This window comes from Magnolia sinica, chromosome 7 (genome assembly GCF_029962835.1).
Source record: "Magnolia sinica isolate HGM2019 chromosome 7, MsV1, whole genome shotgun sequence".
Lineage (NCBI taxonomy): Eukaryota > Viridiplantae > Streptophyta > Magnoliopsida > Magnoliales > Magnoliaceae > Magnolia > Magnolia sinica.
This window is the reverse complement of record NC_080579.1, coordinates 19,587,042-19,614,990: the sequence shown is the minus strand read 5'-3', so window position 1 is coordinate 19,614,990 and position 27,949 is coordinate 19,587,042. Positions and strand designations below refer to the sequence as shown.

The following is a 27,949-nucleotide window of genomic DNA, read 5'->3' as shown; positions in this document are numbered from 1 at the left end:
TCAACTCGACTCGAAATTACTCGACTCGACTCGACTCAAAATGAGTTTGAGCCGAGCACGAGCTGATTTTTGGTACTCGAATTGATTTTGAGCAGAGTATGAGCTGGGCAATACTCGACTCGTACTCGACCAGGGGTATATATATACCCCAAAAAAAAAATACCCTAACTCCTCAGTCGCTTTCAACCCGCCCGTTCAAAAAAACTCTATACCCCTTCCTTCCCTCTCAGTCCTAGCGCCCGTTCAAAACCAAAAAACCCATCCCTCCCATCGGCGTCCAGCAGACTAGAGCTCTCACCCATTGGTCGTCCCCTCTCTGGTTCTCTCCCATTGGTCATCCGGCCCGTCTCTCTCTCTCTCTCTCTCTCTCTCTCTCTCTCTCTCTCTCTCTCTCGCCTGTCTGGTGCTAGTCCCTGTCCGGTACCGCAGCTTGCCCCTGTCCGGTACCGCAGCTCGTCCCTACAGCTCATCCCTGCCCTGCATGCACGGTGTCGGTCGTTCAACTCATTCCTGCCGCAGCTCGCCCGGTAATGTGGTGTTGATTTATTATTTTTTGGTATAAATTGTTAATATATGTCAGAAATTGATTTATTATTTATTTTTATATTGTGTAGTGTTGATTTATTTTTTTTTTGTATAAATTGTTAATATATGTTAGAAATTGTTAATATAGGTTGACCTGTGGTGTTGATTTATTATTATTTTTTTGTATAAATTGTTAATATATGTCAAAAATTGATATCATATATTGCTAATATATGTCAGAAATTGTTAATATAGGTTGACCTGTGGTGTTGATTTATTATTATTTTTTTGTATAAATTATTAATATATGTCAGAAATTGTTAATATAGGTTGACCTGTGGTGTTGATTTATTATTATTTTTTTGTATAAATTGTTAATATATGTCAGAAATTAATATCATATATTGCTAATATATGTTAGAAATTGATATCATATATTACTAATATATGTCAGAAATTGTTAATATAGGTTAACCTATAGTGTTGAACTCGAACTCGACTTGAAAACTCGGACTCAACTCGGCTCAATATCTGCTCGAACTCGACTCGGACGAGTGGAGCACGAGCTGGGCATCTGAGCTCGAAGCCTAAGCCGAGTTGAGTACGAGCTGAGAATCGGGCAGTGCGAACCGAGCACGAGCTGGGCAATACTCGGCTCGGCTCGACTTGTGTACAACTCTAGTTAGGTTGAACCCGCCCAACTTTCAACCCTAATTGCCACCACCCCCGTGGCAATATGTTGATGTGGTGGGCATTGTGGGGCCCAACGTGATGTATGTGTGTTATATCCACGCCGTTCATTTATTTTTTTAGATTATTTTAAGACATAAACCCAAAAATGAAGCAGATCCAAATCTCAAATAGATAACACTGTACAAAATAGTATGGATAATGACACCCACGGTTGAAACCTTTCCAAGGCTAACCGTAATGTAGATTGATAAGCTCGCTCAAACCAAGAAGGAATAACACAAATATCAGGGGCACTAAATCATTACTATTTCCTGGTGTGGTCTACTTAAGCTTTGGCTTCGATTTACTTCATTTTTAATTTCATGCCTTAAAATGAGAGGGAAAATTGGGTGTACGCGAGAAAATAAAATACATACATCACATTGCCCCACAATGCCAAACACATTCATGTCCCCTACCTAAACCATTCTTTTGTCGGTGTGCGTGTGAAGGAAATTTTCTAAATCGGGACCATTGAATATCTCCAAAGTCATCTCCAAAGTCAAGAGAGTATCATTGGACTAAGAATCACTTGGACTTTTGCTCTACATGATTCTAGAAATTTCTTGAATAATTTTTCTCACGTTTTTGCTATCTTCTCTTACAATGGAGTTGCTAATCTCTTTTGTAGACTCAAATCCACCATTCCAACGGTCAGATCTTGAGTACCCAAAGATAAAACTCTCCCTCATGGTTTGAAAACATGAATTGAAATTAGCCCTTTTATTTAAAGAATTATACCAAATAGTGCCTCAATAAAGGAATGTTCGGAGAACAGAGGAGAAATTCCATTAAAAGCCTCTTTTATCCCTTCTTTACAACAAAGTCAAAATTTTAGAATTGTGAAGCCCACATGATATGTGTTGAACATCCAATCCGTCCAAAAGATGCATACCAATATTATTATCAGACAAACCAAAAATATAGCCGATCCAAACCATAAAAAGTACCTCACATCCAATCCATCCATCCAATGATTTGATTGGCCTTATGTTTTATTTATGTTATTGCCATGGAAGCATGCGTATGTTGAACAGATTGAATGTTATAGACCCAAGAACTTTGATAACCAAATGAAGGTATTTTTTGTAATTTCATCCTCCAAAAAGCACCTCCAATCGTCTATGTAGTACTTCGTAAAATATAAATTCATCAGGGATTGTTCAGTAAAATTCATTTATTTAAAGCCTTAAAAATAATTTTACAAATAGATATTATATATAACATTGATAGTGTTAAAGCAGTTACAAACATATTGATTAGGAAATTGTGGTGGGGATTATGACAATTCATCCAATAATGTTCAGGTTGGCCCACCTGATGGGATGGCAGGACTTTTGTACTTCGATATCTGCTTATCAAGGCCCACCTACTGAAAGGTACAGTAGGACGGCTGTAGCTTAAGGTAACCTCAGAAGAGGCAGTGGACCACCTGACTGAAGTCTGGACCACTGGTCTAACAAAGGGGTGGGTGGATAGTGGATGAGGTTTCCATGTTCCAAAAAGCGTGAACGTGGCTAAAGTGCATCAAAAGGAGGGTGAGGCTTAAAAATGAAGCAGATCCAAATGTAAGGTGGACTATATCATAGGAAATAATTATCATTGAATGCTCACCATTAAAAACTTTGTAAGATCCACCGTAATGTTATTTTCCATCCAACCTATTCATAAGGTGATGGACACCTGGATGAAGGGAAAACATAAATATCAACTTGATCTAAAAATTTTGTGGCTCATGAAAGGTTTTTTTTAATGGTCAATCACCAATGTTTCCCGTGGTGTGGTCTATCGGTGATTTGGATCTGCTTCATTTTTTGCCTCATTCCCTAAAATGAGATGGCAAAACGGTTGGACCACATAAATATACAACAAATACATCGAGGTGGGCTCCTTTGTAAGGTCCCGATCTACCTGAATCACACCCCTCTCTGAGCCAGTGTGCTTAATGGTCCTCTGACTTGAACAATTTTGGGTATTACCAAACCTAGCCTAGCCTTCGTCAATCACACTAAAGCAGGGTACCCAGCAATGGTAAGGCCTCCTTAGTGGTTAGGTTAGTCAATCTGGCCCAAGACGTTCATTGACAAAACTGCCAGAAACTTTTCAATAGAGTCGAGGCGAACAGATCAATGATAAACAGCCCTACTTGCTACAAACAAATACACCACGACGAACTGCACTCATGCCTCTCCCGCATCAAGGTGACCGCTGCCACCTTCCTATCAATCATGTATGTAGGTATAGGACCCTCTATTCTAATTGGTAGATCATGAATAACAAAAAAAAAAAAAAAAAAATTGCAGCAGGCCGACTGCGCTTTCCCTTGCCCAAATGTTCGCCTTTATATTATTTTTTACTTTTATAAATAAGCTTGATCGACTATCTTAACCTTTAATTGTTCAAAGTTCAATGTGAGCCATTGAAAATTTTCTTGCTGTTTTGTATTCAGCCTAATTTCTTATATGACCTATTAGAGCATGGATTCTAAGATACGGATGGCTCAATCATCAAATCACATAGAACGACTCGTTTGGCTCTGCTGTGGGCCAGAGGATGTGTGAAGTTTGTGCAGTTGGAAATGTATACATAGAAGATCCAACACCCATGCCGAGAAGCTAATGGCTCAGCCCGCATTTTGGCTAATGAATAATGGATGGACCGTCCATCTTTCCTTTTGCTTCCTGTAGTAAAGATGGACAACTGATGTTGTGTACATATAATTGGGATTTTACCAAATAATGCCTTTGCCAACTCAAGTGCTAAAGAAGTGCTCCTTTGAGCTGTGGAATTATCATATTGTCATTTAATACTTCTTTTTTTTTCTTTTAATAAGTGGTAAAATAAAGAATTGTAATAACCACGTGATATTTATATGATATCCAATCTGACAATTAAATATAATTCACCCTGATGTTGAGAAGAAAAACAATATATAAGGTGGGTCACACCATAAAAACCAATATACACCACTAAAACAATCAAAATGCTTGCGTAGCTAATATGATGATTTGATCAAGAAGGTTTTTAGTCAATGTGATTATCATGATTAGATGCATAAGTTTGACAGGTTTGAAGTCATACACATATCAAATGGGCTGTAAAAATTTCTAACTTTATTATATTTTACAGAAAAACAAAATATAAGGTAGCTATTTGGTAAATATAGAATTTATGAGGATTTTTCAGTAAAAATCCTTATATAAATGGATCACTTCCTTTTGCTAGTTAAGTGTAAATGGATTTTTGGCCTCGATTTCCTGAAAATTTCAGATCTTACTAAATAGTGCCTAGACGAAGCAATGCACACAAGTAATGTTTTCCCAAAGAGAAATTACATTACTAGTCTCTTCTAGTGTTTTCTTTACAACAAAGTGGGGAATAAAAAGTTGTGGGGCTCGGGTGGTATATATCTCACATCCAACCCGGCCAATAGATGCACAACAACATTAATATTAGATAAACCAGAAATATGGTAGATAAGGTGCATGGATTTGTAGAAAAATAATATACACCATTCAAAATAACTTAATTCAAGTGTAGCCCATCTGATGATTTGATAGGCCTGATGTTTTGTTTGTATTATCGCCGTGGTGAGGTACATACATTGGACGGGTTGGATGTTATACACGTACCATGTGAACCTCATAAGTCTTGACTTTCACTACTTTTTAAAGAAAAATAAGGCATTTTTATAATTTCATCTTTCAAAAAGCAGCCATATGTAATTTCCAACAGGCATCAATTGGTAAAACATAGATTCCTAGAGAATTTTGCTGTAAAAGACCCTAATAAAAATGATAGTATTAGCTAAAAAGATGCAGGATCCCGCCTACCCACTTAACAAGGCAGGCCATACGTACACTGTCCATGTGGACCCATTCTGGCATAGGAGTGGCTCACTCAATAAGTAAATATTCTGCAGGTCCTGATCCAATATATTCGACTCTATGTAAGTTGTGGCAAAGAAGACCTTTGTGGGCCCCATTCTGAGATTTGGACGACATCTATCCCACCTACAATGTCTGCCACCTCAAAAATGAGCCCAATCAGTGAGACAGTTGGGTGGGCCACACCAAAAGGAAAAATATGAAAAATCATGACTAAAACCTTTGTATTCATTTGGTGTGGCCCACCTGAATTTTGTGATGGTTTGATTTTTGTGTTCATTCATCATGGGGAGGGGTGCACCTAATGGCATATACACATCAACATGGTGGACCCCACAAAATAGTTTGGGAGCTTTTTATTGTTTAGTAATTTTCTTCAAAAGTTACAGATGAGGCTGATTTTTGGGCCTATGGACTATCCAACTAATTTGTGGCCATCATATAGAAGAATAATAAAAGGAGTACAAATATTTGTGTCTTCAGCCTTCCAATATGGGAGAGTTTTGGGGCTCTCTCCATCCACGGTGTGACCCAACAGATGGATGGTCTGGATTACCGGATTACGGGCCCCACTTTTCACAATTGCCAGGATGATGGAACCCAGAAGCCATTATACCTATCGCTAGCATTTCTTTTTAACAATATAAAGAGGGGGGGAATTATTTGATAATCAGGCTGTGCATGACACTTGATACGCAGGCAATTAGAAATGGTTAAGTGTGCTGAATATCCACAATCCCAGCCTCTGATTCATGGACCATGGTGTTGCTTTAGTTGAAGGATAGAAATAGATCGGTTGAACAATCCCAGCCTTTGATTGGTGGACACTTGTATATGAATACAACCATCGGATGGCATTCATTTTCAACCGTTAAAAAATGTCCAGCGATCTGATAGTTCGACAACCAAATAAATGATTTTTTATTCATGAGACATGGTAACCAAATTTTGGACGGTCTATTTTGAAATTCTTATATGTCACGGGAGATTTCTTGGTAATTTCTATCTGCCTGCGTGTCATCCATACACTCCACCAGATTATTAAAAGTATTTCTCAGAGAGAAATTCTGGCCCATCTTTTTCTAATGAGGTTGTCCATCTTCCACGTTTCAATACCACGTCATGCATGGCGACAAAAGGTCAGGCGGCTAGAAGGTGTTTCAGGGTTACGTGTATGGTACAAAGAACGTCAGGAGAAATCATTGAGTGACACGCGTCGCAAAGCCAGTGGTTAGGAGGCACGTGTATGGTCCAATGACCATCAAGAGAATCTAGCACTTTGTTTATAGACCAGGGGCCCATTGAACCACTCCCCATATTTAAATGTTGTAAGAACTACGACAAGACATGAAAATGTGGACCACGTTTGAAGAAATAATTAGTTGGGCCCACCATGCAGTGATCTGACTTTGATTGGTGGACCTGATGAGTTTGGACCACTACCCATTGGAAGGCTAGAAGCGTCCCATCTTTGTGTGATCTTTGAGCTATGATCTCTCAGCAAGAAGACATATCAGATGAAGGGCCACCATCCTATCCACTCCTACCACGCTATACAACCATGGATCATTTAAAAACAAAAAGCAGAATACTAGAACCATACACGTGGCGAGCCTCATCATTGATGGCCCACCATAAGGAGTCCAATCTCTACAGATATCAGGTAGAGCTGTATGCGGGGCCATCGATCACATCAGGATGCAGACATTCCCTCTTCTCGAGCCTCTGTGGATGGGCCCCCATCAGCCCTCCAAGCATGTGGATATCAATCGTACCAGCTGCTGGGCTACCATCAACATTCCAAACCACATATATAAGTGGCCATTCCTTGTAGGGCATTTAATTAGTAAAAATCCATGGATGGCACCTTCAGGTTCTACGTCAGCAGTTTTATTTTTTTGGGTGTTTCCTACCTACCTTGTGATTTAAAAGCATTGTTGTTTGGCCAATCCAATCTGATTGGATTTCCAAAAAATCAGATCAAATCATTATGTTGGCCACACCATAGAAAAAACAAAAAAATGGACCTCAACATAAAAACATCCAAAATTGGATTAGTGTTACTTTTGGGGTGTCCCACTATTATGGTGGTGGGACCCTTTTAAATGGATTGGATTTCATGAAAAAACCCACTGGGCCCCACAAGCAACATTGTAGAATAAGCTTGCCCTACAAACATTGTAGAAGATCATTCCTCAAAGTGGAAATAGTCAAAATTGTGTTCTGATTGGCATTCATATTGGGAGAATGGGCTCCAAATCCCACTTATGTTTACTCCCAAGTCAGGACTCAAAAGAAACACAATGGCAATTTGGAGGGTGCTTTTGGCTTCTGTAATTCCCTCTTTATTTTTTCAAAATTAAAATCTTCACTATCCATTTCACTCGTTCATCCAAACACGACCTTTCATCCAGAAATTTGGGGGGGGGGGGGGTGGGGGCGGTGGTGTGGAATGAGCTTCGTCTACAGATCACAGGTAATTTGGGTGCCAATCTTTTTTATACCAACGGATGCAAGAATTACAGGATTTCTCTGTTCTTCGTTATTACTCAATCAGAAGAAAGCTTGGCAAACTTTCCCCCGACTTATCCGGTTATCGAATAGAGAGAAGAGATTATTTCTATCAGACGAGAAGAAAAATAACAGGATGACAACATGCTCTGCACAAAAGCACCCTCTACTCAAACGGGATACCTACAAATCTAGCAAATGCAAACGCTTGTTACTTACTAAAACACAATCCACTAAGTTCATCTCTGTGAGGGCTCCACTGTCCGGACGCTCACACCCGTCATTCCTTCAATTCGATCTTTCGTGATCTCCACGAAATGACCTACCATTTCATGGAACTGCTTCAGCCCAGACAGGGGAAGAATGATAGATGAGCGATCTGCCCCGGCCACCTGCAAAGCAATTCGCAAGAAATCAAATGAAAATTAGTGATGGTGGTGGTAACCATAGTTTAAAAACTAGACTCGACTTGATGTCTAGCTGGGGTGGGTTGACTCGAAGACTCGCCAGTGTCTTTGCACAATATTTAATAAATTAAATATATATTTTTTTACAAATATTTCTAAAAAGTTATGTATAGATAGGATATAAGAAGTAATGGAATGCAGACTCATGGGGTATGGCTTGTTGGTCAGTTGATGCTGCTCTTGCAGCTGTGGGACTTGGTTTCAAAACCCCCCTTCTTAGTTTCTTTTTAAATTAAAAAACGCAGCTCAAGCAAGTGACTTGCTTCAAGTTGTGTTGAGCTGAGTTGGCTCAATGAGTAGGGCTGAGTCAAGGCCGAATCAGGCTTATAGCTGAGTTTCCCAATGACTTGGCTCAAAATCTTGCCAAGTCGAGTCAATGTGGCTGAGTTTCGAGTTACCGAGTTTTAGAACTATGGTGGTGACTAATGGCAATGGCCTCTGCCTGTTTTGAATGATGAGGGCACAAGCCTAAGATGAATCCATGAAAACTCAAGGACTCCCACGAGTTAATTTTTCAAGCCTGAAAAGCTAGGCAGCACTAGTGCTTGTACCACCAAATCATGCTTCATGGTGCTTCCTAAGTGCAATTTGGAGGTTGGTGTTTGGAAGGGTGTCAAAAATGCAATTGACACTAAGAGGGCTAGCAATTGATAAAGAATAGATGGGTAAGATGGGTTTGGAATCAAAGCAAGTCAGGGGTATTCACAGTGAAATCATTCTATTCAGTTCTTCATGATTCCACTCTCCCATAGTACAAGGACACCATTCCACTCACTCATTTGGAGGTATCCTAGGCTGCCTCAGGTGGTGGCTTTACTTGATGTGTAGGAACAAGGTCCTCACCCAAGGAAAGGAAATATGATTCTTCCAACTAGATGCATTATGTGCTTGCAAAGCACAGAGACTAGACCAAGGGGTTCCATATCCATTACGATATGGCCATAACGGCCGCATATTGATAGCGGCCATGACCGTTATGCAATACAAGGGTGAAATGAGGCAGTTGGTTTTTTGGGACTTTATCAGCCGTTATGGGGACGGGGCGTAACGGCCGTTATCCCCATAACGGTTGAAAATGGCCACTTTTTTTTTATTTAAATTCATTTTTTTTTCTCATTTTTTCACTTTTCTCATTTCGAATACTTTCCTATATCATTCTATAACAGATTTTGACCACTCTTACAATAGTTTTTAGGATTAAACCCGTAGATTGAAGTGATTTGGGCAAAATAGAAGCTTAGATTCAAAACATCGAAAAAAGTAATTATTTATGCCCTTTTTTTCTAGTTCTAATGTTTGATTGTGATGTGTAAAATAAAATAAAACATTCAACCGTTATGGGGGTCATAACAGTTGTTACACCCCCGTATCAGTAACGGTGGTGACCGTTACAGCCACTATTACCGATATGGAATACCTTGGACTGGACCATTTATTCTTTCATATCAACTCTCAAGGAAATTTTCGGAGAGGTTCTTTATGCTTTGCAAATTGATTGGATTATGGCTCATCGGATTGGGGCTTCTCCATATGGAACTTAATTCGGTCTGGTTGAAAGAAAAGAACTTTATGTAGTTGGTGCTCCTAGCAACTTTATGGGTGGGGGTGGGGAGAATTATTGTCTTTGTATTAATCCGATGATCTCTCATCATCTTCTTTTGTAATCTTGGGGGGTAACCCAATAGAGGCTTTCCAGGATAGCTAGGAGAATTATTGTCCTTGTATTAATCCAATCATCTCTCATCATTTGCTTTTGTAATCTTTCTTTTTACTCTTAATAAAGTTTCAGTTAACCTTAAAAAACAAAAGAAAAGGAAAAGAAAAAGACAAAAAGAATTGGAAATTCCATTCAACATGATTTGTCATTAACACATACTGCCAACCTTGGGCACCATAAAACCCCAAAGCCTAATGGTGTAGTTTGATTTCTTTATTTCAAGGACTCAAATCTCTGGTTTTTTCAGGTTTATCTAATCAAGTTACACATTTGGGTGTGTTTGGATACAAGGGAATCCATGGAATAGTATGGAAAGGGACGGGGCTTCCTGTGATGTGAAGTGTAGACATGTTTGAATAGCAAGGAAAAGTGTGAATTCCACAAAGCAATCATAGACTTCCCACGGTTGGAATTCTCTTGCACAATAAACTAAGTTACTACTGTCTAATGAAAAAATGAATTCAACTTGCTATCCAAACAAGAATACTAAATTGCAATCCAATTTTCAATAGTGTTCATGGAAATAATCAATCAGTAATGATTAACTCTTTTCAGCTTCCTATCCATGGAAACATGCAATTCGAACATGGCCTTAAATTTATCAAGTCTATCTTATCGAAAAAGGAACCTGTCCTGACTCTTGATTGGGTGAATGGCTTGGGAGTTTACACCAAATCGAGTTATGGAGCTCTGATAAAAGATGGTAGTGACCAATGAAAATGAAATAGAATAAAAAGATGTGATAGTCAGAACTAAAAAATAGCAGCTGCGGCATACCTCAGAGATCCTCAAGAAATGGCCCCTGCTGTTGCTACCCAGATCAAAGAAGAACCTCTTTTGATCAGCTCTGATTACTTTGGAAACCCCCAAGCTTCCAATTTCATCCTGTTGGGGTAAATCGGCTGATCTGTCGACATTCAACTCGGATGCCGAGGCAGGCTGAGTACTATGGCCTGATATGAACCCAGCACCCACATCATCAGAAAGCCCTGCAAGTCGTTCGGAAGATTCTGAATTCTGCTGTTTGGGAAAAACAGAACATCCTACGTAAGAACGGATGAGGCACTAAACCAGAAACAACCCGAGAGGAACAATTCACAAAATTAACACCTGATTTGGTAGGATGAGGAGCTGCGAAGCTTCATTCATCTCCGCCAAAATGTTCCTGAATGCTGCCCACCCTTCATCACGGGAGCTTCCTGCAGGAACAATGATTGTACTGCGATTTCTGCTAACGGATGCTTCCGACACCTGCAGAATATTGTACTTCATTAGCATTCATAGCAACACTAGGCTTATCCCGGGTTAGAAGTTGATATACGTTTTTGAGGTCTGGTTTTTACCCATGGTGAGCTTTGGTCCATGTGGCATCAGTAACATGATAAATCGAGGAAGAGATGGCTGGGGCCCATGGGAACCTCGTTAGGTCCCCCATCATTTTACGAGAGGCCTCACGCAAAACATGATAAATGTAGAAGACAACTAGCTTATGAGGCATCCATGGGCTACACCTTATGTTGGGCTCTTATCATTCAGTATCAGAGTAACAGCGATCCATTGTCACATGCGGTTACATTATGGCAATAGAATCAACAATGGAAGAGCTCATACGAGTTGCAAAAGATTGATGGAAATTCTGATAAACAATTGCATATGATGGAGGAAACTACATACGAGTTGCAAAAGATTGATGGAAATTCTGATAAACAATTGCATATGATGAAGGAAACTAAAACCATTCTTACTGCCTTGAATCAGAAGTTTGTACAGATTATATGTACTACCAAAAAAAATCAGAAGCATCAGCTATGAAATCGTCCAAGGAATATTCTTCCTCATCCTAGTTTTTACAAATTTTGTCACTAGTGTGGTGAAGATGATCGAATCATCAGCTTCAAATGTTGGGCCAACAGAATAGGAGAATATCCTAGAAAAGAAGCAAAATCAAATACAAGCAGGAGTGAATTGTCTTTGTTTTCCCGATGATGTTTTTCTATTCGGTCTTAAGGTAGCCTAGACAACCCGATTCACCTGAAAAGTAAAACTACAGAGGATGCTACAGTGAGAAACAAAGTCTGGCCGAAGGAAGCTGCAAAAAGTTTGAAGAAGTTCATGAGGCTTATTCCAAGTCACCAATCATTGAAAGAATCATTTTGGCCTTTAGAAAGGTTTATCCAAAGAATGTTGCAGATTTTGAAAATTCATATCCATTAAGCAAACCATAAAATTTGAAGAATAAAAAAAAACACAAAGATGAAAATATTGCATGGGACATGAGAGGGCGTTTGAACTTTGAAGCAACCTTGAGGACAGGATTGTTTTTACATAGGGAGTGCAGATATGATCCCGAATTACCTATTTTTTATGTCAGGTTATTTTGAATTTTAACATTTTTAGGATTTATTTATATGGGAGAGATAAGGCATGGGACATGTTGGATATCTTGCAAATAGGAACATCTTGATGATTTGGAAGGGTTTTTTTTCTTGAGAAGTCACATGATTTTATTAAAAGGGAGGAAAAGAAATCACAAAAATTACAAACAAGATCATAAGGAATTAAAAGGGCAACGGGAACAAACAAAAAGGATCTAAAAGATTTAGCCCAAGAAATTACATCCCGCATGGCAATCATGATGAGGACTTCCAAGCTCCCTTTAGAGTTTATCAGAGATGGAGGAGAGATACCCCAGTTTCGTTATGACTAGATGATCATTACATGGGGCCCAGTGGGCCCAATTTAAGCTCCTAACCCTATTGAAGACCCCACATGCATGGTTGTGTATCTTTGAAGACCCTATACTAGGAAGATACATGTGGGTTGCTTAGTTGGGAGTCGTGGACCGTTGGATCATGACCGTGGATCATCTTGATCGTAGATCCATTGGACACAATGGAGCCATTGAGATGGTGTAGTTTAGTTATTTTGTTTATTTATTTTAGGTATTTTGGTTTATTCCACATTGAATATAGATCTAATGCCCATATCAGGTGGAAGATCTACAACATACACATTGGAGTCCAATCTTTTCAATATCTTATAAGGTCCAACACTACGGGCATGTAAGCAGTCCACCTATAAGAAGTGGTTAAACAATGGAAGCTATGCACCTCATGAATGTTTTGTGGTTCAAGCTAACTTACTATAGCCTTGATTTTCTTGAAATCCGCAGACATGCCCTCAGATGAAACAATGAAGCCTAAGAAGATAACTTTATCAGACATGAAAGAACACTTCTTTAGGTTAGCATATAACTTCTCCATTCTAAGGATCCCGCAAACTTGCCTCAAATGGTGGAGGTGGTATTCCTTGGAGGTACTATAAATAAGAATGTCGTCGAAATATACCACCAAGAACTCACCCATTAATGGCCTCAACACCTAGGTCATTACTCTCATGAACGTACTCGGAGTGTTGGTCAAGCGAAAATGCATAACTAGCCACTCATATAGCACATCCTTCGTTTTGAAGGTTGTCTTCCATTCATCTCCTGGGTGAATATGTATCTGATGATACCCACTTTTGATGTCAATCTTGGAAAAGATTATAGCAGTGGGCATCATATCCAACATGTCATCAAGACGCGGTATAGGAAACCGATACTTAACCATGATCTTGTTAATGGCCCAACTGTCCACACATATGCATCAAGTGCCATCTTTCTTAAGCATGAAGAGGGTTGGAATAGCACATGGACTCCAACTCTTGAATGAACCCTTTTCTAAGAAGCTCACCAACTTGCTTCTTAAACTCTGAATGTTCCGCAGGGTTCATTCGGTAGTGAGGAAGGTCTAGTAGAGTCGACCCAGGAACAAGATCTATGGCATGCTGAATGTCCCACATGGGGGAAAGCTTATTTGGTAAGTCCTCAGGGAAAATATCGCTAAAATCCTCCAACACGGCAATCACTTCAGATGGCAAATCTACGCTAACCTCAGGTGTGACCTCTCTCCCCACAAGGACATATACCATCGAATTAGCCTTAGTCTCGATTTGAAGCTCTTTGGCATTTATTATGTAGAGAGACTTAAGTTGGGACTTCCTCACATCTTTTAGATCACCCTTCTTGATGTCCTCCTTCGGGGTGTTTTTGGATTACACCACAACGTGTCTTTGTTGGAAGCAACTTGAATGGGAATGGGGCACCGCTGAGAAACCGGTATCGAGGATGCATCAACCCATGCAACTTGATAAGGTTGAGGGTGAGGAACAAGTTTCAAAACCCGAACAAGATATGGTGCTCACAAAGACCATGTTGGTGCAACTACCACTATCAATTATCACCTTATAGTTTTTGTCACCACACTTAATGTTAGTGTGAAAAATTGAATTCCTACGCCAATCGTCACTCTCTTTGGCTTGGGCTAAGGTGAATCTGACAACTGCAAGTGGCACGATCTCAACTCCTCCACCTTCCTCATCACTAGCACCAGTTTCGCACTGATATTCTTCTTCTTCACAATCGCCATGATCATTCGCATCCTCATCAACCTCACCGATTACGAAGGTTTTATTTCACTCTTTCGTAGGGCACTGGTATGCGAAATGACCATATCATTAGTAGTTGTAACATCGCGTTTGCTCACCTCCCCTCAAGCCAGTACTAGTTAGACCTTTATCCTCCACATCCCTATTGTTGAATTGAGTACCAGTATGGGCTCTAGATTAAACCCCAATACTAGGCTTAGCTCTTTGGGGAGTGGTCTTGAAATTGGATTCATGTGAGTCGAATCGCCTTACGAATTGCGGTTTTAGATACCGATCAAGTTCTTGCACCACTTGATAGGCATGCTCTAAGGTATTGATATCGATAGGAATGAGCTCACATTGAAGCTCGGATTGAAGACCCATTCTAAAACAAGAAAGGGTCACTAATGGGTCATCCTCGATGTTACAACGCATCATATATTCATTAAACTTGGCGATATAATCAGCCACGGGCATTAATCTATGCCGAAGGGATTGCCACTAATCCAAAAGCTTCTGGCGGTAGAAGAGTGGAAGGTATTTTTCTTTAAAGATCTCTTTCAACCCAATCCAAAGTGAGACTGGGTCATCTCTAGACCTCTCCACCTTCCGCTCGACATTCGTCCAAAACTTGCCTTGGCCCACCAACTTCATCTTGGCAAACCTCACCCAACAACAATCAGACATAATGTACTGCTCGAAATAATGATCAATGTTCGAAAGCCAATCTAGGAAGGTCATGGTGGGGTCCAAGCGACCATCATAACTCGGGGCCTCAATCTTCACACTCTTCATTACACGCTCATCAGGATCATGGTGGACTTGATACTCCCAAAGGGTTGGCTGCGTACGCACCCCACCACTGCCATTACCTCAGCGATGACCTCTCCCACGTCCTCCAACTTCACCTCCCGCTTAAGATTGGTCATCTCCCCCATTGTCGAGGTTTGCCTGAAGGGAAACTTCCAACTAGGTTATGAGCAGTGATCGAAATATCGATACTATCGGTCGATAATCTTGGTATCGGGCCCCAACGAGACGAAACTCCTCCGATAAGCCCCGGAAGATACTGAAAATCCAAAAATTCATATATCCCATGATATTATCGTCGATATCGCACGATATATCGTCGATATAGCCGATACAACCCACACCATGCGATATCGCGGTATTTCCGCCTCCATTATTATCGAAAATCGACAAACAGAGTCACGGACACTCACGGGTGCGTTTGCAGGGGACTCACGAGTCCCACTGTAGCCAACAACCCACAACGATAAAAAGTCGATGCCGTGGTTGTGGAAAATCAAAAAAAAAAAAATTGAATTAGGAAAAAAAAAGAGAAAAAAAAAATCGGAGACTACCTGTAGCCGTAGGCTGTAGTGGTGATCGGAGGTGGGTCATTCGACAGGTAAGTATCTGTATCCCTCTTTCTTCGAATTTTTCTGGCTATTTTCTTCATTTTTTTCTCTTTCTTCGCTAATTGGAGCATGCCTGTGCGGATTTCTCGGAGATTTGGCGCGAGAGCTGGTTTACTAAGCATGCTCTTATCGTACTCAGTAAACTCAGTTGGGCCCACCTTTAATGTATGTGGTCTATCCACGCCGTCCATCTGTTTTCCCATCTAAATTAAGGAGTTGATCCCAAAACTTAGAACGGGCAGTAGATCATACCACGGGAAACAGTGGTGATACTGATTTCCACCGTTGAAACCTTTCTGGGCCCTGCAGTGATGTTTATCAGTCATTCAAACCGTTAATAAGATCACGTAGACGTGGATGAAGGGAAAATACGAATTTAAGATTGATCCAATCATCCAAGACTTCTGTGGCTAAAAAGGGTATTTTAACAGTGGATGTTCAATTCAACTGTTTTGTAAGGTGTGGCCCATTTAAACATTGTATATGGTTTATTTTTGGGCTAAAGCCCTGAAATTATCTGGTAAAATGGATGGACGGAGCGGATAAAATACATAAATCATGGTGGACCTCACATGAGTTTACACTTAGCGTAGTGAGTTACTCACTGTACAATCGCATAAAGTGGCGTCCGTGTCTATGGGTCGCACGGCAATGTGTGTCGTATCCACACCGTCCATTAATTTGGAAATAATTTTTTAGGGCATGACACAAATAATGATGTAGATATAAATCTTTAGTGGACCCCGCCACAGAAAAAAGTGGAGAGAGCGACGCCCACCATTGAAACTCGTAACATTCTTGAGGGCCCATCATAATGTTTATTTGTGATCTAATCTATTCATAAGTCCAGAAAGATATGGAATAATGGAAGACACCAATATCATCTTGACCATCCATCTCTTGTGGCCCTCAAGAAATTTTGAATGGTGAACGTCACTCTCTCCACTGTTTTCTGTGGTGGGGTCCACTCGAGCTCTGGATCCGACTCATTTTTTGGCTCACGCCCTAAAATGATCTATTCAAATGGATGGACGGTGTGGATGGAAAAAATATATCATGGTGGGACCCACGTAACTTGGTGATGTCACTTCAGTAATCCGCGCCAGGATTTATGGCGGAAACGGATTGGCTACTCCACGCAATACCAACCTTTCGCTGGTGGTCAGTGCTCTGTGGGCCGCACCATGATGTGTGTGTTTCATCCATGCCTTCCATCTATTTTTTATAGATCATTTTACGGTGTGAAACTAAAAATGAGGTATATCCAAATCTCAAGTGGACCACATTACAAGAAACAGTGTTGAATGAGCATCGACCATTAAAAACATTTTGGGGGCCATTAAAGTTTTGGATCAAGCTGATTTTTGTTTGTTCCCTTCATCTAAGCCGTCCATCCCTTTTTCTCAGATTATTTTAAGCATGAAAACAAAAATGAGGCAGATTCAATGCTAAAATGGACCACACACATGGTTATTAAATGCAACCAAGCTTATTATTTGGTATTTGGTGTGGTCCACTTGATCGTTGGATCTACCTCATTTTTGTGTTCAAGCCTTAAAATGATATGAGCAAAAGGGATTGACGGCCTGGATGTACAGATACTGTAGGTGGGCCCACCCACAGAACTGCCCGTTCGGGGCTAGAGACGGGCAGGGATAGGACGCAATCCGCGTGTCGTGCGGACGCCCATTTCCTCGCAGGATGATGACGCTAGAAACATGGGTGGGGCCCAACGTGATGTTTTTGAGAAATCTGCCCCGGCTATCCGTTTTCTGAGATATTTTTAACATTATAGGCCTAAAATGAGCCGTATCCAATACTCAAGTGGACCTAAAATGTGAGTATTGAACATACACAGTTGAAATATTCGTGGGCCACAGAAGTTTTGAATCAGGCTAATATTTCTGTTTTCAGTTCATCCAAGTAGGAATGACGTTATTAACGGTATGGATGTCATGTAAACATCACTTTCTACCCCCAGAAAGTTTTCAACGGTAGGAATTTTCCTACCCACCTTTTACTTTAGTGCGCCCCACTTGAGTCTTGGATCCTTCTCACTTTTGGTCTCAAGTCCTAAGATGAGCTCAAAAAACGGATGTACGAGGTGGATTTCTCAAAAACATCACGTTGGGCCCCACCCAGGTTTCCAGCGCAGGAAGAAAGGCTTTCGCAGGAAATCCGCATCCATGTCGTGCAAAGACGAGCACTGATGCTCCTCGAGCTCCAGTTGTACAAACAGTTCAAAGGAGATCAAAGTTACATGGGCCCCAAAGTGATGTATTTATTGTATCTACACCGTTCATCTATTTTTAGAGATCATATTAGAGCATTATCCAACAAATGAATCATATCCAAAGATCAGCTGGACCACACCATAAATGGCAGCGAAGAATATGATTTTCACTGTTAAACAATTCGTGAGGCCACCGTTAAAGATCAGTTGGACCCACTACAGATGGCAACGGAGAATCTGTGACCCCAATAAGGGTTTCATGGTAAACATTCAATTCACACCGTTTACCTTGGTGTGGTCCACTTGATTTTTTAATAAGCTTCATTTTTTGGCTAAAGATTTAAAATTATATGGTGAAATGGATGAACGGGTTGGATAAAATGCATGAATGAAGGTGATCCCACAGAATTTACTCAGTATGCGTAGGGTATCTAGCATCTTTACATGTGGTACTGTTGCATGCATGAACAACTATACGTGTGGATGGTGCTCTATGGACCATTCCTTAAAATAATCTGACAAAATGGATGAGTGTCATGGATATATAGCACATGCCCCAAGGTGGGCCCTAACAAGTACTAATATAATATTATTTTACAGATAAAATATGTCGGGAAGAAGAGAAGGTAGGTAACCTGATATAGGGTGGAGGTACGGTCGGCCCATTCCCGATAATCAATTCGGGAGTATTTGTAATTTATGTGGCCATGTATCGAGGAGTGGTGGGGTAACCCGCTTAAAGGAGTATTTAGCGGGAGGGTATCGCAATGTTGTGGATTGCCCGAAGTGCCCACAGGATGTGCGAGAACAGATGAGGACCATATTGAAAAAAAAAAATGTGAAGACAAGATGAACAACATGCACGGGAGAGGGAGATTAGGGAGGAGTTGGGGCGACCACCATATGCAGGTGAGGATGATGTAGTGGATCTCGATAATGATGATGATCCCGAATACAGACACGCAATTCAAAAGTCCATACGGGATCAGTGGGAGAGAGATCAGGATAGGAGGTGGGACACAAGTAGGCCTAGATTTGAGGGGTCTATCCATGAGTGTGGTGGGGGGAGTGGAGCAGGGGAGAGTTTTAGGGGTGGATCAGGGGAGGGTAGTAGGCAGAGAGGAATATGGGGCATGGGCAGGAGTAGTAGCATGCGGGTGCCAGATCTACCTTTAGATCCGAGGATATACAAAGAGGCAGGAGGGATACAAAAGAAAATAAAGGAGATGTTTAGTGGAGGTGATGTGAGGAAAAAAGTTAAAAAATTTATAGCAAAATTTTTTATATACGATCAAATCCCCACAAATGCCGCAGCAAGCCCGCATTTCAAAAATATGATAAGTGATGTGCAGCGTGGGGGTTAAGGGTGTCCAGCCGCCCACACCCGCACAGATCATGGGGAAATACTTGGATGATGAACATTCAGAAATGAAGACATACGTTGATTCGTATCGGCAATCATGAGAGATGTACGGCTGCACCGTCATGTGTGACGGTTGGACCGGATCGACAAAGATGTCGATTATAAATTTTATGGTCTATTCCAGGGGATGGGCGGTGTTCCTAAAGAGTATAGATGCGAGTAGTAAGATCAAGGATTCTAACTATATTTACAAACTAATGCAAAACATCATGCAAGATGTAGGGAGGAAAAATATTGTGCAGTTTGTTACGGATAATGGGAGTGCATTTGTTAAGGCGGGGAAGGATATTCAGAGCAAGTATCATATTTATTGGACCCCCTGCGTAGCCCATTGCATTGATCTCATGCTGGAGAGGATCGAGGATAGGCCGTCGGTGAAGACTGTAATTACTAATGCATGGCTCATCACAAGTATACAACCACACATGGTTATTAGCTGCAATGCACGAGAGGTGTGGTGGGGATATAGTCCGCCCCGGAGCGACGCAGTTCGCCACAAATTATATCGCCTTAAGTAGCCTTCTCAAACACAAACAGGGGTTACGAGAGCTTTTCGTCTCTCATGATTACGTAGAATGGAAAAAGAGGTTGACGAAAGTAACCTATATAATCGAGATGCTGGTGCTGGGAAATTCATTTTGGGATAAAGTGCATGGTGTTGTGGGTATTCTAGAGCCCATTTATGTGGTGTTGAGGATGGTGGACAATGAGACAAATCTATTGATGGGGTCGTATCCGTCCATACAGCTGATGAAAGAGGCCATCATGGTTAAAGCTCCCAATGCATATAAGTGGGTGGATGCAATAATAGACGACCGTTGGGAAAGGACGCTTTCTCACCCACTACATCAGGCTGGTAAGTACCTATATGGATTTTTTTTCCATATGCAATAATAAATGAGGGTTGTACTGATGTGTATATGTTGGTTTTCAGCGTATTTCCTGAATCCCAAATACCATTACAGCCAGAACCACTTCGAAGATAATTCATTAAAGACGGCTGTACATGAGGTGTACGATCACTTATTCCCCAGCTGTCCGGGGAAAGGCACCTTTGGTAGTGAGGTAAATATGTTCCGCAATTACATTCTCCTTATCTTCATCTCAATCATTAAATACTTATTCTGGTTGGTATACGCCATCAACAGATTGTTAAATTCCGCGACGCGGTTGGAATGTTTGAGTGTCACCCTGCGGTGAAGTCAAGGAACGCCATGATGGCATGTGAGTCACTGTAGTAAACTTAACTTTTATATTATTTTGGAAAATCTAGGATAATTAAAGAATCTTATGATATGCAGGCGAATAGTGGTCCATGTATGGGACTGACTGCGAGGTTTTACAATGACTGGTTGTCCGTGTGCTTGCACAAACGGTGTCCTCATCACCCTGTGAAAGGAATTGGAGTACATTCTCCCTCATACATACAAATAAACGTAATAGAATAGGGTATGAGAGGCTTCAGAAGCTAGTGTATTGTCACAATAATATGAAGTTACGAGAGAGGCTGCTCCGCTCGCAAGGAAGAAGAAAAGCGCAGGAAGACCCACTAGACCTGATGACAGTCGAACAGCATGCATATGCTGAGAATGCGGAGGATGACCCAGTTTACCAGTGGATTAGGTCGGATGACTTAGATACCTCGGATGGGCGACCAGAGCCACATATTGCGGCAGAAGCAGAGACAAGGGATTAATGTTGACGCACATGTGGAGTAGCAGAGGTCTCCTGATGAGGCATTCGACCCATTGACGAGGAGTTCGGAGGGCAGCCCGCGGTAGTCACTATCACGCGGGACACGTGGCGGGGAAACATTGTCTAACACCGAAACTGAGTCAGAGAGTGATGCGGAAAATAAGTCCAGTGATGATGATGGCGGCGATAAGGGTGACGATGACTCTGATGACAGTAAGGAGGATGATGATGGTGGTGGTGGTGGTGGTGGTGGCGGCGGCGGCGACGGGGATGGTGACAACGCAGGTAGGAGTCAGGATAAGAGGCCTCTTAGCCCTTTTACCGAGGAGGAGAATTCCGATCATTCCACACAGGACCCTGACCATGGTTCACGTCCAGGAGAACCACGACCCCATCTTGTTTACCATAAGACATACACACGTCAAAAGCTACTGTAAGAAAAGCAGACTCATAAACTTTCAAATTTTGAGGAGCTGCTGGCAAAATGCATGAGGAACACAAGCGTTCGTGGCAGGTAGAGGTGGGCATCAGTCTGGATCGGAGCGGATTGGGTTTAACCCGATCAGATCCGAAATGGCAATGGTTTGACCCGAACTCGATCAGATCCGAAATCAAATCCAGGTCACCTGACCCGAACAGATCCGATACATGATTAGCCTGACCCGAACCGAGTCGGATCGAGTTGGGTACGAGTCGGATTGAGTTGGGTACGAATCGGATCTGTATGAATTTAATTTAATTTTTCATATAATGTGGTCCACTTCAACCTTTAATATATACTATTTTTTTGCTCAAGGCCTAAATTGATATGTCAAAATGGATGAACGGCTTAGATAAAACATATACATCAAGGTGGGCCCCACATGGCTCTGAAAAACTATCCGTTACTGCACGAAAGTTTTTTTTATATATACAGTGAGTGGGGACTTGCTGTAACGACCTTAGCAAGTTATGTGGGTCTTATCATGAGGTATGTGTTATATCTAAACCGTCCATCCATTTGGCGAGCTAGTCATAAGGCTTACGATGAAAAATAAGATAGATCTAACTATCAAGTGGACCACACGAAATATTTAATGGTGAAAATCATTCGCTGCTGCTACTTGTGGTGTGGTCCAGATGATCTTTGGATATTAATAATTTTTTAGATAATACTCTACGATGATCTCTAAAAATATATGAACGGTGTAGATATAATAAATACATCACTGTGGGGCCCATGTAACTTGGATATCCTTTGAACCGTTTGTACAACTCGGAGCTCGAGCGCCCATGTTTTTACTTAAAACCGCTTTCCAGCCCATTGTTTTGCTCGAAACTGCTATAGAGCTTGAATTGGAAACGGAACTGAGTAACTCAGTAGGCTCAGCGTACTAAGTAAACTCTTCGAGGTTCACCATGATTTATATATTTAATCCACTCCGTCCATCCATTTTACCTGATAATTTTAGTGCTAGAGACAAAATATGAATTATATCCGAAGCTTGAATTGACCACACCACAAGAAACAGTGTGAACTGAGCGTCCACCGTTGAAAATATTCTTGTGGGCCACAGAAGTTTTTTATCAAGCTTATATTTGTGTTTTCCTTTCATCCATGTCTGTAAGATCTTATGAACAGGTTGGATGGCAAGTAAACATCACTGTGGGGCACATAAAGGTTTCAACGGTGAAAATCATTACTAACACTGTTTCCTATGGTATGATACATTTGAGGTTTGGATATTCTTAAATTTTGGGTTCATCCCCTTAAATGAGCTTAAAAATCGTATGGACAGTGTGGATTAAACACATACATTCACGGTGGGCCCAACTAAGTTTACTGAGTACGATAAGGTTACTCAGTATGCAATCTGATTTTGCCTGAATTGCAGTTACGAGAAAATTTAATACTCCAGTGGAGTGTGATGGATCATACACAGGCACTTAGAAATTGCAGATGTGTCATATGAGTAGTCCAATTAAACCTACCAAATTATTATATATATGGAAGATTTATTATGAACCAAAGATTAAGCTTATTTGATTATCTTACGAGGAATGGTGGAGACATTTGTGGGACGGTTATAAAATCCAACGGTCTTATTTCCACAAACAAGTTTTTACGGATCAGATGATAGGATTGTCCAACCAATCTGATCTCGGGTTTTCTCATGGAGGCAGTACGATGCATGATCGACTCAAATTTTTTAGTCAATATAAATCGAGTGAATAATTCTGAGTCCACGCGTATCAAGTGTCATACGTAGCCGAGTATCATATATGTAGAAAAGGTGGACCCCACACGTCTGAGATACCTTCTTATTCGTGGAGGATTGAAACTGTGCATGGCATGTGGCCCATCCGAGCGACGAATAGCTTTGATTTGGAGAGGGATTGGATACTGACACTATCGGAGGGGACCGGCTGCTGGACAGTGCTCTATGGGCCCCACCATGATGAAAGAAAGAAAAGAAATAAGTTAGAAATGGCGTCGGGCAGTGGAGAGGAAGAAGAGAGCGTTGAACAAGAAGAAGATGAGAAATAGGGTAAGAGATTTAGGGGTATAAAAAAATGTATTTATACTAACCGACTACCCGCTTCAGGTCGGGTCATGTCGGGTCGGGTCGGGTCGGTCCGGGTCATTTCGGTTCGGGTTATCGGATCGGATCTGTCCGGATACACCATTATCCAACCCCGACCCGAAAAACGATCGGATCTGGACGGATAGACTCGATTAGACCCGATTTTGGCCATCGGTTCTATTCGGAACAGGTCGAATCGAGTCAGATCCATCGGATCGGGTCCAATATGCCCACCTCTAGTGGCAGGCGAGTTGATTCTAGATTTGGATCACGGACAAGGGAGGAGAGCTCGAGTTACAGGCCACAACATGAATCTAGATCACAAACACAGGAGAGTAGTTCAAGTTCTGTGCCGCACTATGAACATGGATATGGACCTAGTGGATATGTGACGAGTGACTCCAATAATTACGGCACATCATTTTTCAACCATGGTCAGGAGTTCATTTCTGCATATGGGCAGGGATATGAGCAGCAGTATGGATATGGCCAACAATATGGATACGAAGGAGCTTCATATGTGTCATTCCCAGATCTATATCAGTTACAGACTATGACGATTACTCAGTACCCATGGATGGGCGTATTGATTCAGTTCGGATAGGATGAGTACCAGCATTATGTCAAGGAGTATCTTAACTGGTACCACTCTACTATGAACTGGGCACAATATTGTCGATTTGTGGAGCAACAGTACTATGCCCAGCCCCGTTGAGATGGAGATGATGATTACGAGCCACCGTGCAACTCTATGTGGGTCTAGACCACAACTAGTCCCCATCATTGATATGTATATTTCTAAAATTTTACTTATTCAGTTCTTCTTTTCCTTTTCAATGAATTGGTTGCGTTTTCATACATGACTATGATATATTTATAAATATCGTGCATTCAATTTAAATATAGTTGCATTAGTTCAGTTAAACATCGCATAGCTTAGGACCCTATACAAAGGAAATTTATTATGTGCATCTTTTTTCTGAGATATTAGGATTTAAAAGTGTGTATTAAGGGCCTTTTTAACAATCCCCAAAGTTTCATTAAAAAATTCAACCATTTTCCCAATGTTTCCCCATGTTTCCCAAAAAGTGCAATAAACTATGCGATACAAACGACATATCCCGTGCGATAACTGATACGTATCTGTATCCCAAGGGCGCAATACATTGTGCGATACCGATATTTCGAACACTGGTTATGAGAGTGCTAGTCATTGTCAGTTGGTTCCAACTATCTTCTCTTCAAGGTATTCCTTTCACTTCTTCACTCTCTCTATTTTTGTCTTTTTCCTCGCCCCCCCCCCCTGGCTACAGTTGGCCAGTCCCATTCCCCCTTCCTTTCCCTCTTTTTGGTTATCGATGATTCCCCTTTAAACCCCATAACCCTTAACCTAAAACCCTAAAACTTAGAATTCCAAATCCTAACAAATCACAAGTGAATCCTCATATTTAGATCGAATCCTATGCTAGATGAAAGTTCTATATTCCATTAGGCCATTTTTGATCGATAATCTTAAGATCCATCTACGGGATTGTGATGTGGCCTTGAATTTGAGCATAGTTGACTACTTGACTTCTTTAGATTTGAGATAAATTGGCAATATTTTATACTTTGATTTACTCTAATAGTCCGTTTATTAATTCATTCGCATAATTATAGTTTAAGCTATCCGTCCTGCATCAAATCCTGAAGGCCTCATCATGAGATCTCTGGCGACTCCTTAAGCGCATCTCGTTGCACTCACTCTAGATCGACCATAATGCAACAAAAAACAATAATATCCCAAGGATTCTCCCTTCAGACACCCCCTTGTCACGATGAGAAGAGAGCTTCTATGTATATCCTGGCATCACCCAACAACGCTAGAACAACTCAAGGAACCGACCCTTGATGGTTCTCAAGAAGGTCTAACGAATGAACAGGTCATCCACAGATTCTGCATCATATTTGTGTTAATTAGGTTTAGATACATATCAGATATTTGATTAGCTTTAACTTCTATATTAATCATCACAACTTCATATAATGAAGAGAGTAGGGAAATGACTAGGGAAGAAAATTTTACCAAAGTATCCTGTTCGTAGAGGTTTGCCCCTCGAAGTGGGTAATCTGTCAATAATATTTATTTTTCTTCTTTTTTTTAAGATCATCTTTTTTACGTAGTTCTTATCTATTTGCACACAATCTGAAAGCACATGCCAATTCTCGGGCTCTAATTCCACCTCAAGACACCATACACGTTTAGGAGTAAAGATCAAACAAAGGACTGCTGGTATGTACCAACAAGTAGACCAATAATTGAAACAAGTAATTGCACACACACATATGCCAAGAAGCAACGAATGCTCAAGGGGGATTAATTGACTAATGCTAAAAATGGTGTGACGTAACGGCCGTTACAGAGCCGTAAAGGCCGTTACGTAAAAGTAATGGTTGCAACCATTACATGTTATGGGGTTGTAACAGCTGTAACAACCATTACGGAAAAAATGACCTCAAAGGAACTATTCCATGATAAAAAGGATTTCCATATACAGGGGCTATTTGCCTTTATACAGGCTACAATCAGTTCTAAAACGTTCTAAATATGGCCCACTAACCGGATTTCTATTATAAGCATAATCCTATGTTGCTGTAAAAGAAACATCCTAAAGAAAGTCTACTTGCTATAAAAGAAATAATCTGAACAGGAAACTGAATACTGAGATATAATAGTTAAAAGACTTGCAACCTTCCAATTATAGGTCTCTATACATAGCCAATTGAGTTTATTTCCATAAACAACTGCGTATGACTACTATTTTTCTTTTAATGAAAGGTGAAGTAAACTTATTAAGCCACCACGGAGACAAAAGGAAAAACAACTACCACCTGGCCATTACAACCCACCCCATGGCCGGGGGAGGAAATACCGCCAGCATATGACTTTATTTATTGCTGAAAATAGCAATAGTTGATCCTGTGGGTCCTACAGTCCAATCAGATTGTTAGTGTGGACCTAAACATCCATAAGGTGCCTTGATACGGTCCAGATGTTTGATCCAATCAATACAGACCCTTAATGTGGTCCAGATAATCAATTTGGATGTCAGATGATCCAGATATTCAATCTGGATGGTTGGATGAGTAACCAGGACACTTGGGCCCGATCTACAATCTGATGGCCTGATCATCAATTGACTAGCTTTTTGGTCTCTCACTGGATGAGTCTTCCATCATTGCCCCAAGAAATTTTGTTTTGTTTACTTCTTTTATTTCCAAGAAGTCTGTTAAAAGGAAGAAACATTTCCTCCAAGCAAGTTCCCTTTCAGTTTCCTATTTAAGCAAGAACTATTTGTTTTTCTTTCAGAAATCAACGGAGATGTCCTATTAAAACATAAAGCAATTGCATAATGAGAAGCAAGTACTTGATACAAAGAGCTCAATGAGCCACATCCTCTTTTGCAAGCACAAACTCTTGTTATGCAGCCTAGAATATGAATGAGTTACGAATAGGGTTGAAATAAGAAAGCTCCATTTTGTTCCTACGACTGGAGTGCATGAGATTCTTCCAGCCAGGGGAGGGATTCTTCTAGCCAGGGAGGCTCTTTTAGCTTCCTCTAGAAGCAGGGGCTGCAACTTGGTTTTGGGTCAACCCAAACCCAATTGACCCAACCTGAGTTCAGGTCGGGTTGTCAATGTCCTCATCCTGGGTTCGAGTTGGAACACACCAACCTGATTTGAATTTGCGTTAGGTTTCGTAGACATGTATATTTCTGGACCACGGGCCCTCTCTCTTTGAGCCATGGGATTTTCCTCTTATGTCTCATATTATTTTTCTTTCTTCTGTATTTCCCCTATTGCCCTTGGTTCTAAAGGTTTTATGTAATTTGGGACATCACTTAATATAAATAAGAAGAGGGCTGGACTTCCAACTAAGTATAAGTTTCTCTCTGAGATGGTATCAAAGCCAAAAAGCTGCATGGGTTTTTTCCCCTTCCTTGCTTGCTTCATAATCTCCCTTTCTCTTTTCTCTCCTCTTCGCCTTTTTTCTCTTCTTTTCTTTCTTCTTCTCAGATTTTTCTTTTGGTTTAAGAGTCATTGCAGCCTAATCAGTGATTAAATGCAATTACGAGGTGTGATCTTGCGACGGTTTTTTATTATTTTCTTTAAGGATTGTAGGACATTCAGTTTTGATCAGATTTTGGGGGCCTTTTCTTCCAATTTTTTTTCTTAAACCGGTCAATGGCAACTAGGGTTTGCGAGATATTTTCATTTGGACAGTATGTTGGGTTCTTTTTGTCCTGATTTACAGCGATTCTTTTGCG

The 27,949-nt window shown here is 40.9% G+C and overlaps 2 protein-coding genes across 4 annotated transcripts in view; one reads left to right on the top strand and one right to left on the bottom strand.

The window, feature by feature from the left end:
* Positions 1-7,614: 7,614 nt before the first annotated feature.
* LOC131251177 (transcription factor Pur-alpha 1-like) overlaps positions 7,615-27,949 on the bottom strand; it is a 42,590-nt gene continuing 22,255 nt past the window's right edge. Inside the window, exons 3-5 of one of the 2 annotated variants that reach the window (XM_058251744.1) lie at positions 10,950-11,090; positions 10,617-10,859; positions 7,615-8,047 (exon numbers count right to left, since the gene is read on the bottom strand). In XM_058251744.1, coding sequence (XP_058107727.1) covers positions 7,895-8,047; positions 10,617-10,859; positions 10,950-11,090 — 537 coding nt within the window. In that variant the 3' untranslated portion in view covers positions 7,615-7,894. The remainder of the gene's footprint in view (positions 8,048-10,616; positions 10,860-10,949; positions 11,091-27,949) is intronic. The other variant, XM_058251745.1, reaches the window with a different exon arrangement.
* On the top strand, positions 19,842-21,327 carry LOC131251178 (uncharacterized). Of its 2 annotated transcripts, XM_058251747.1 has the most exons (3): positions 19,842-20,239; positions 20,318-20,448; positions 20,532-21,327. In XM_058251747.1, exons 1-3 carry the CDS (start codon positions 19,999-20,001, stop codon positions 20,619-20,621), a joined length of 462 nt encoding a protein of 153 aa, XP_058107730.1. In that variant the 5' UTR covers positions 19,842-19,998; the 3' UTR covers positions 20,622-21,327. The 2 variants fall into 2 exon arrangements, with proteins under 2 accessions (XP_058107730.1, XP_058107729.1); XM_058251746.1 differs by having other exon boundaries at positions 20,318-21,327.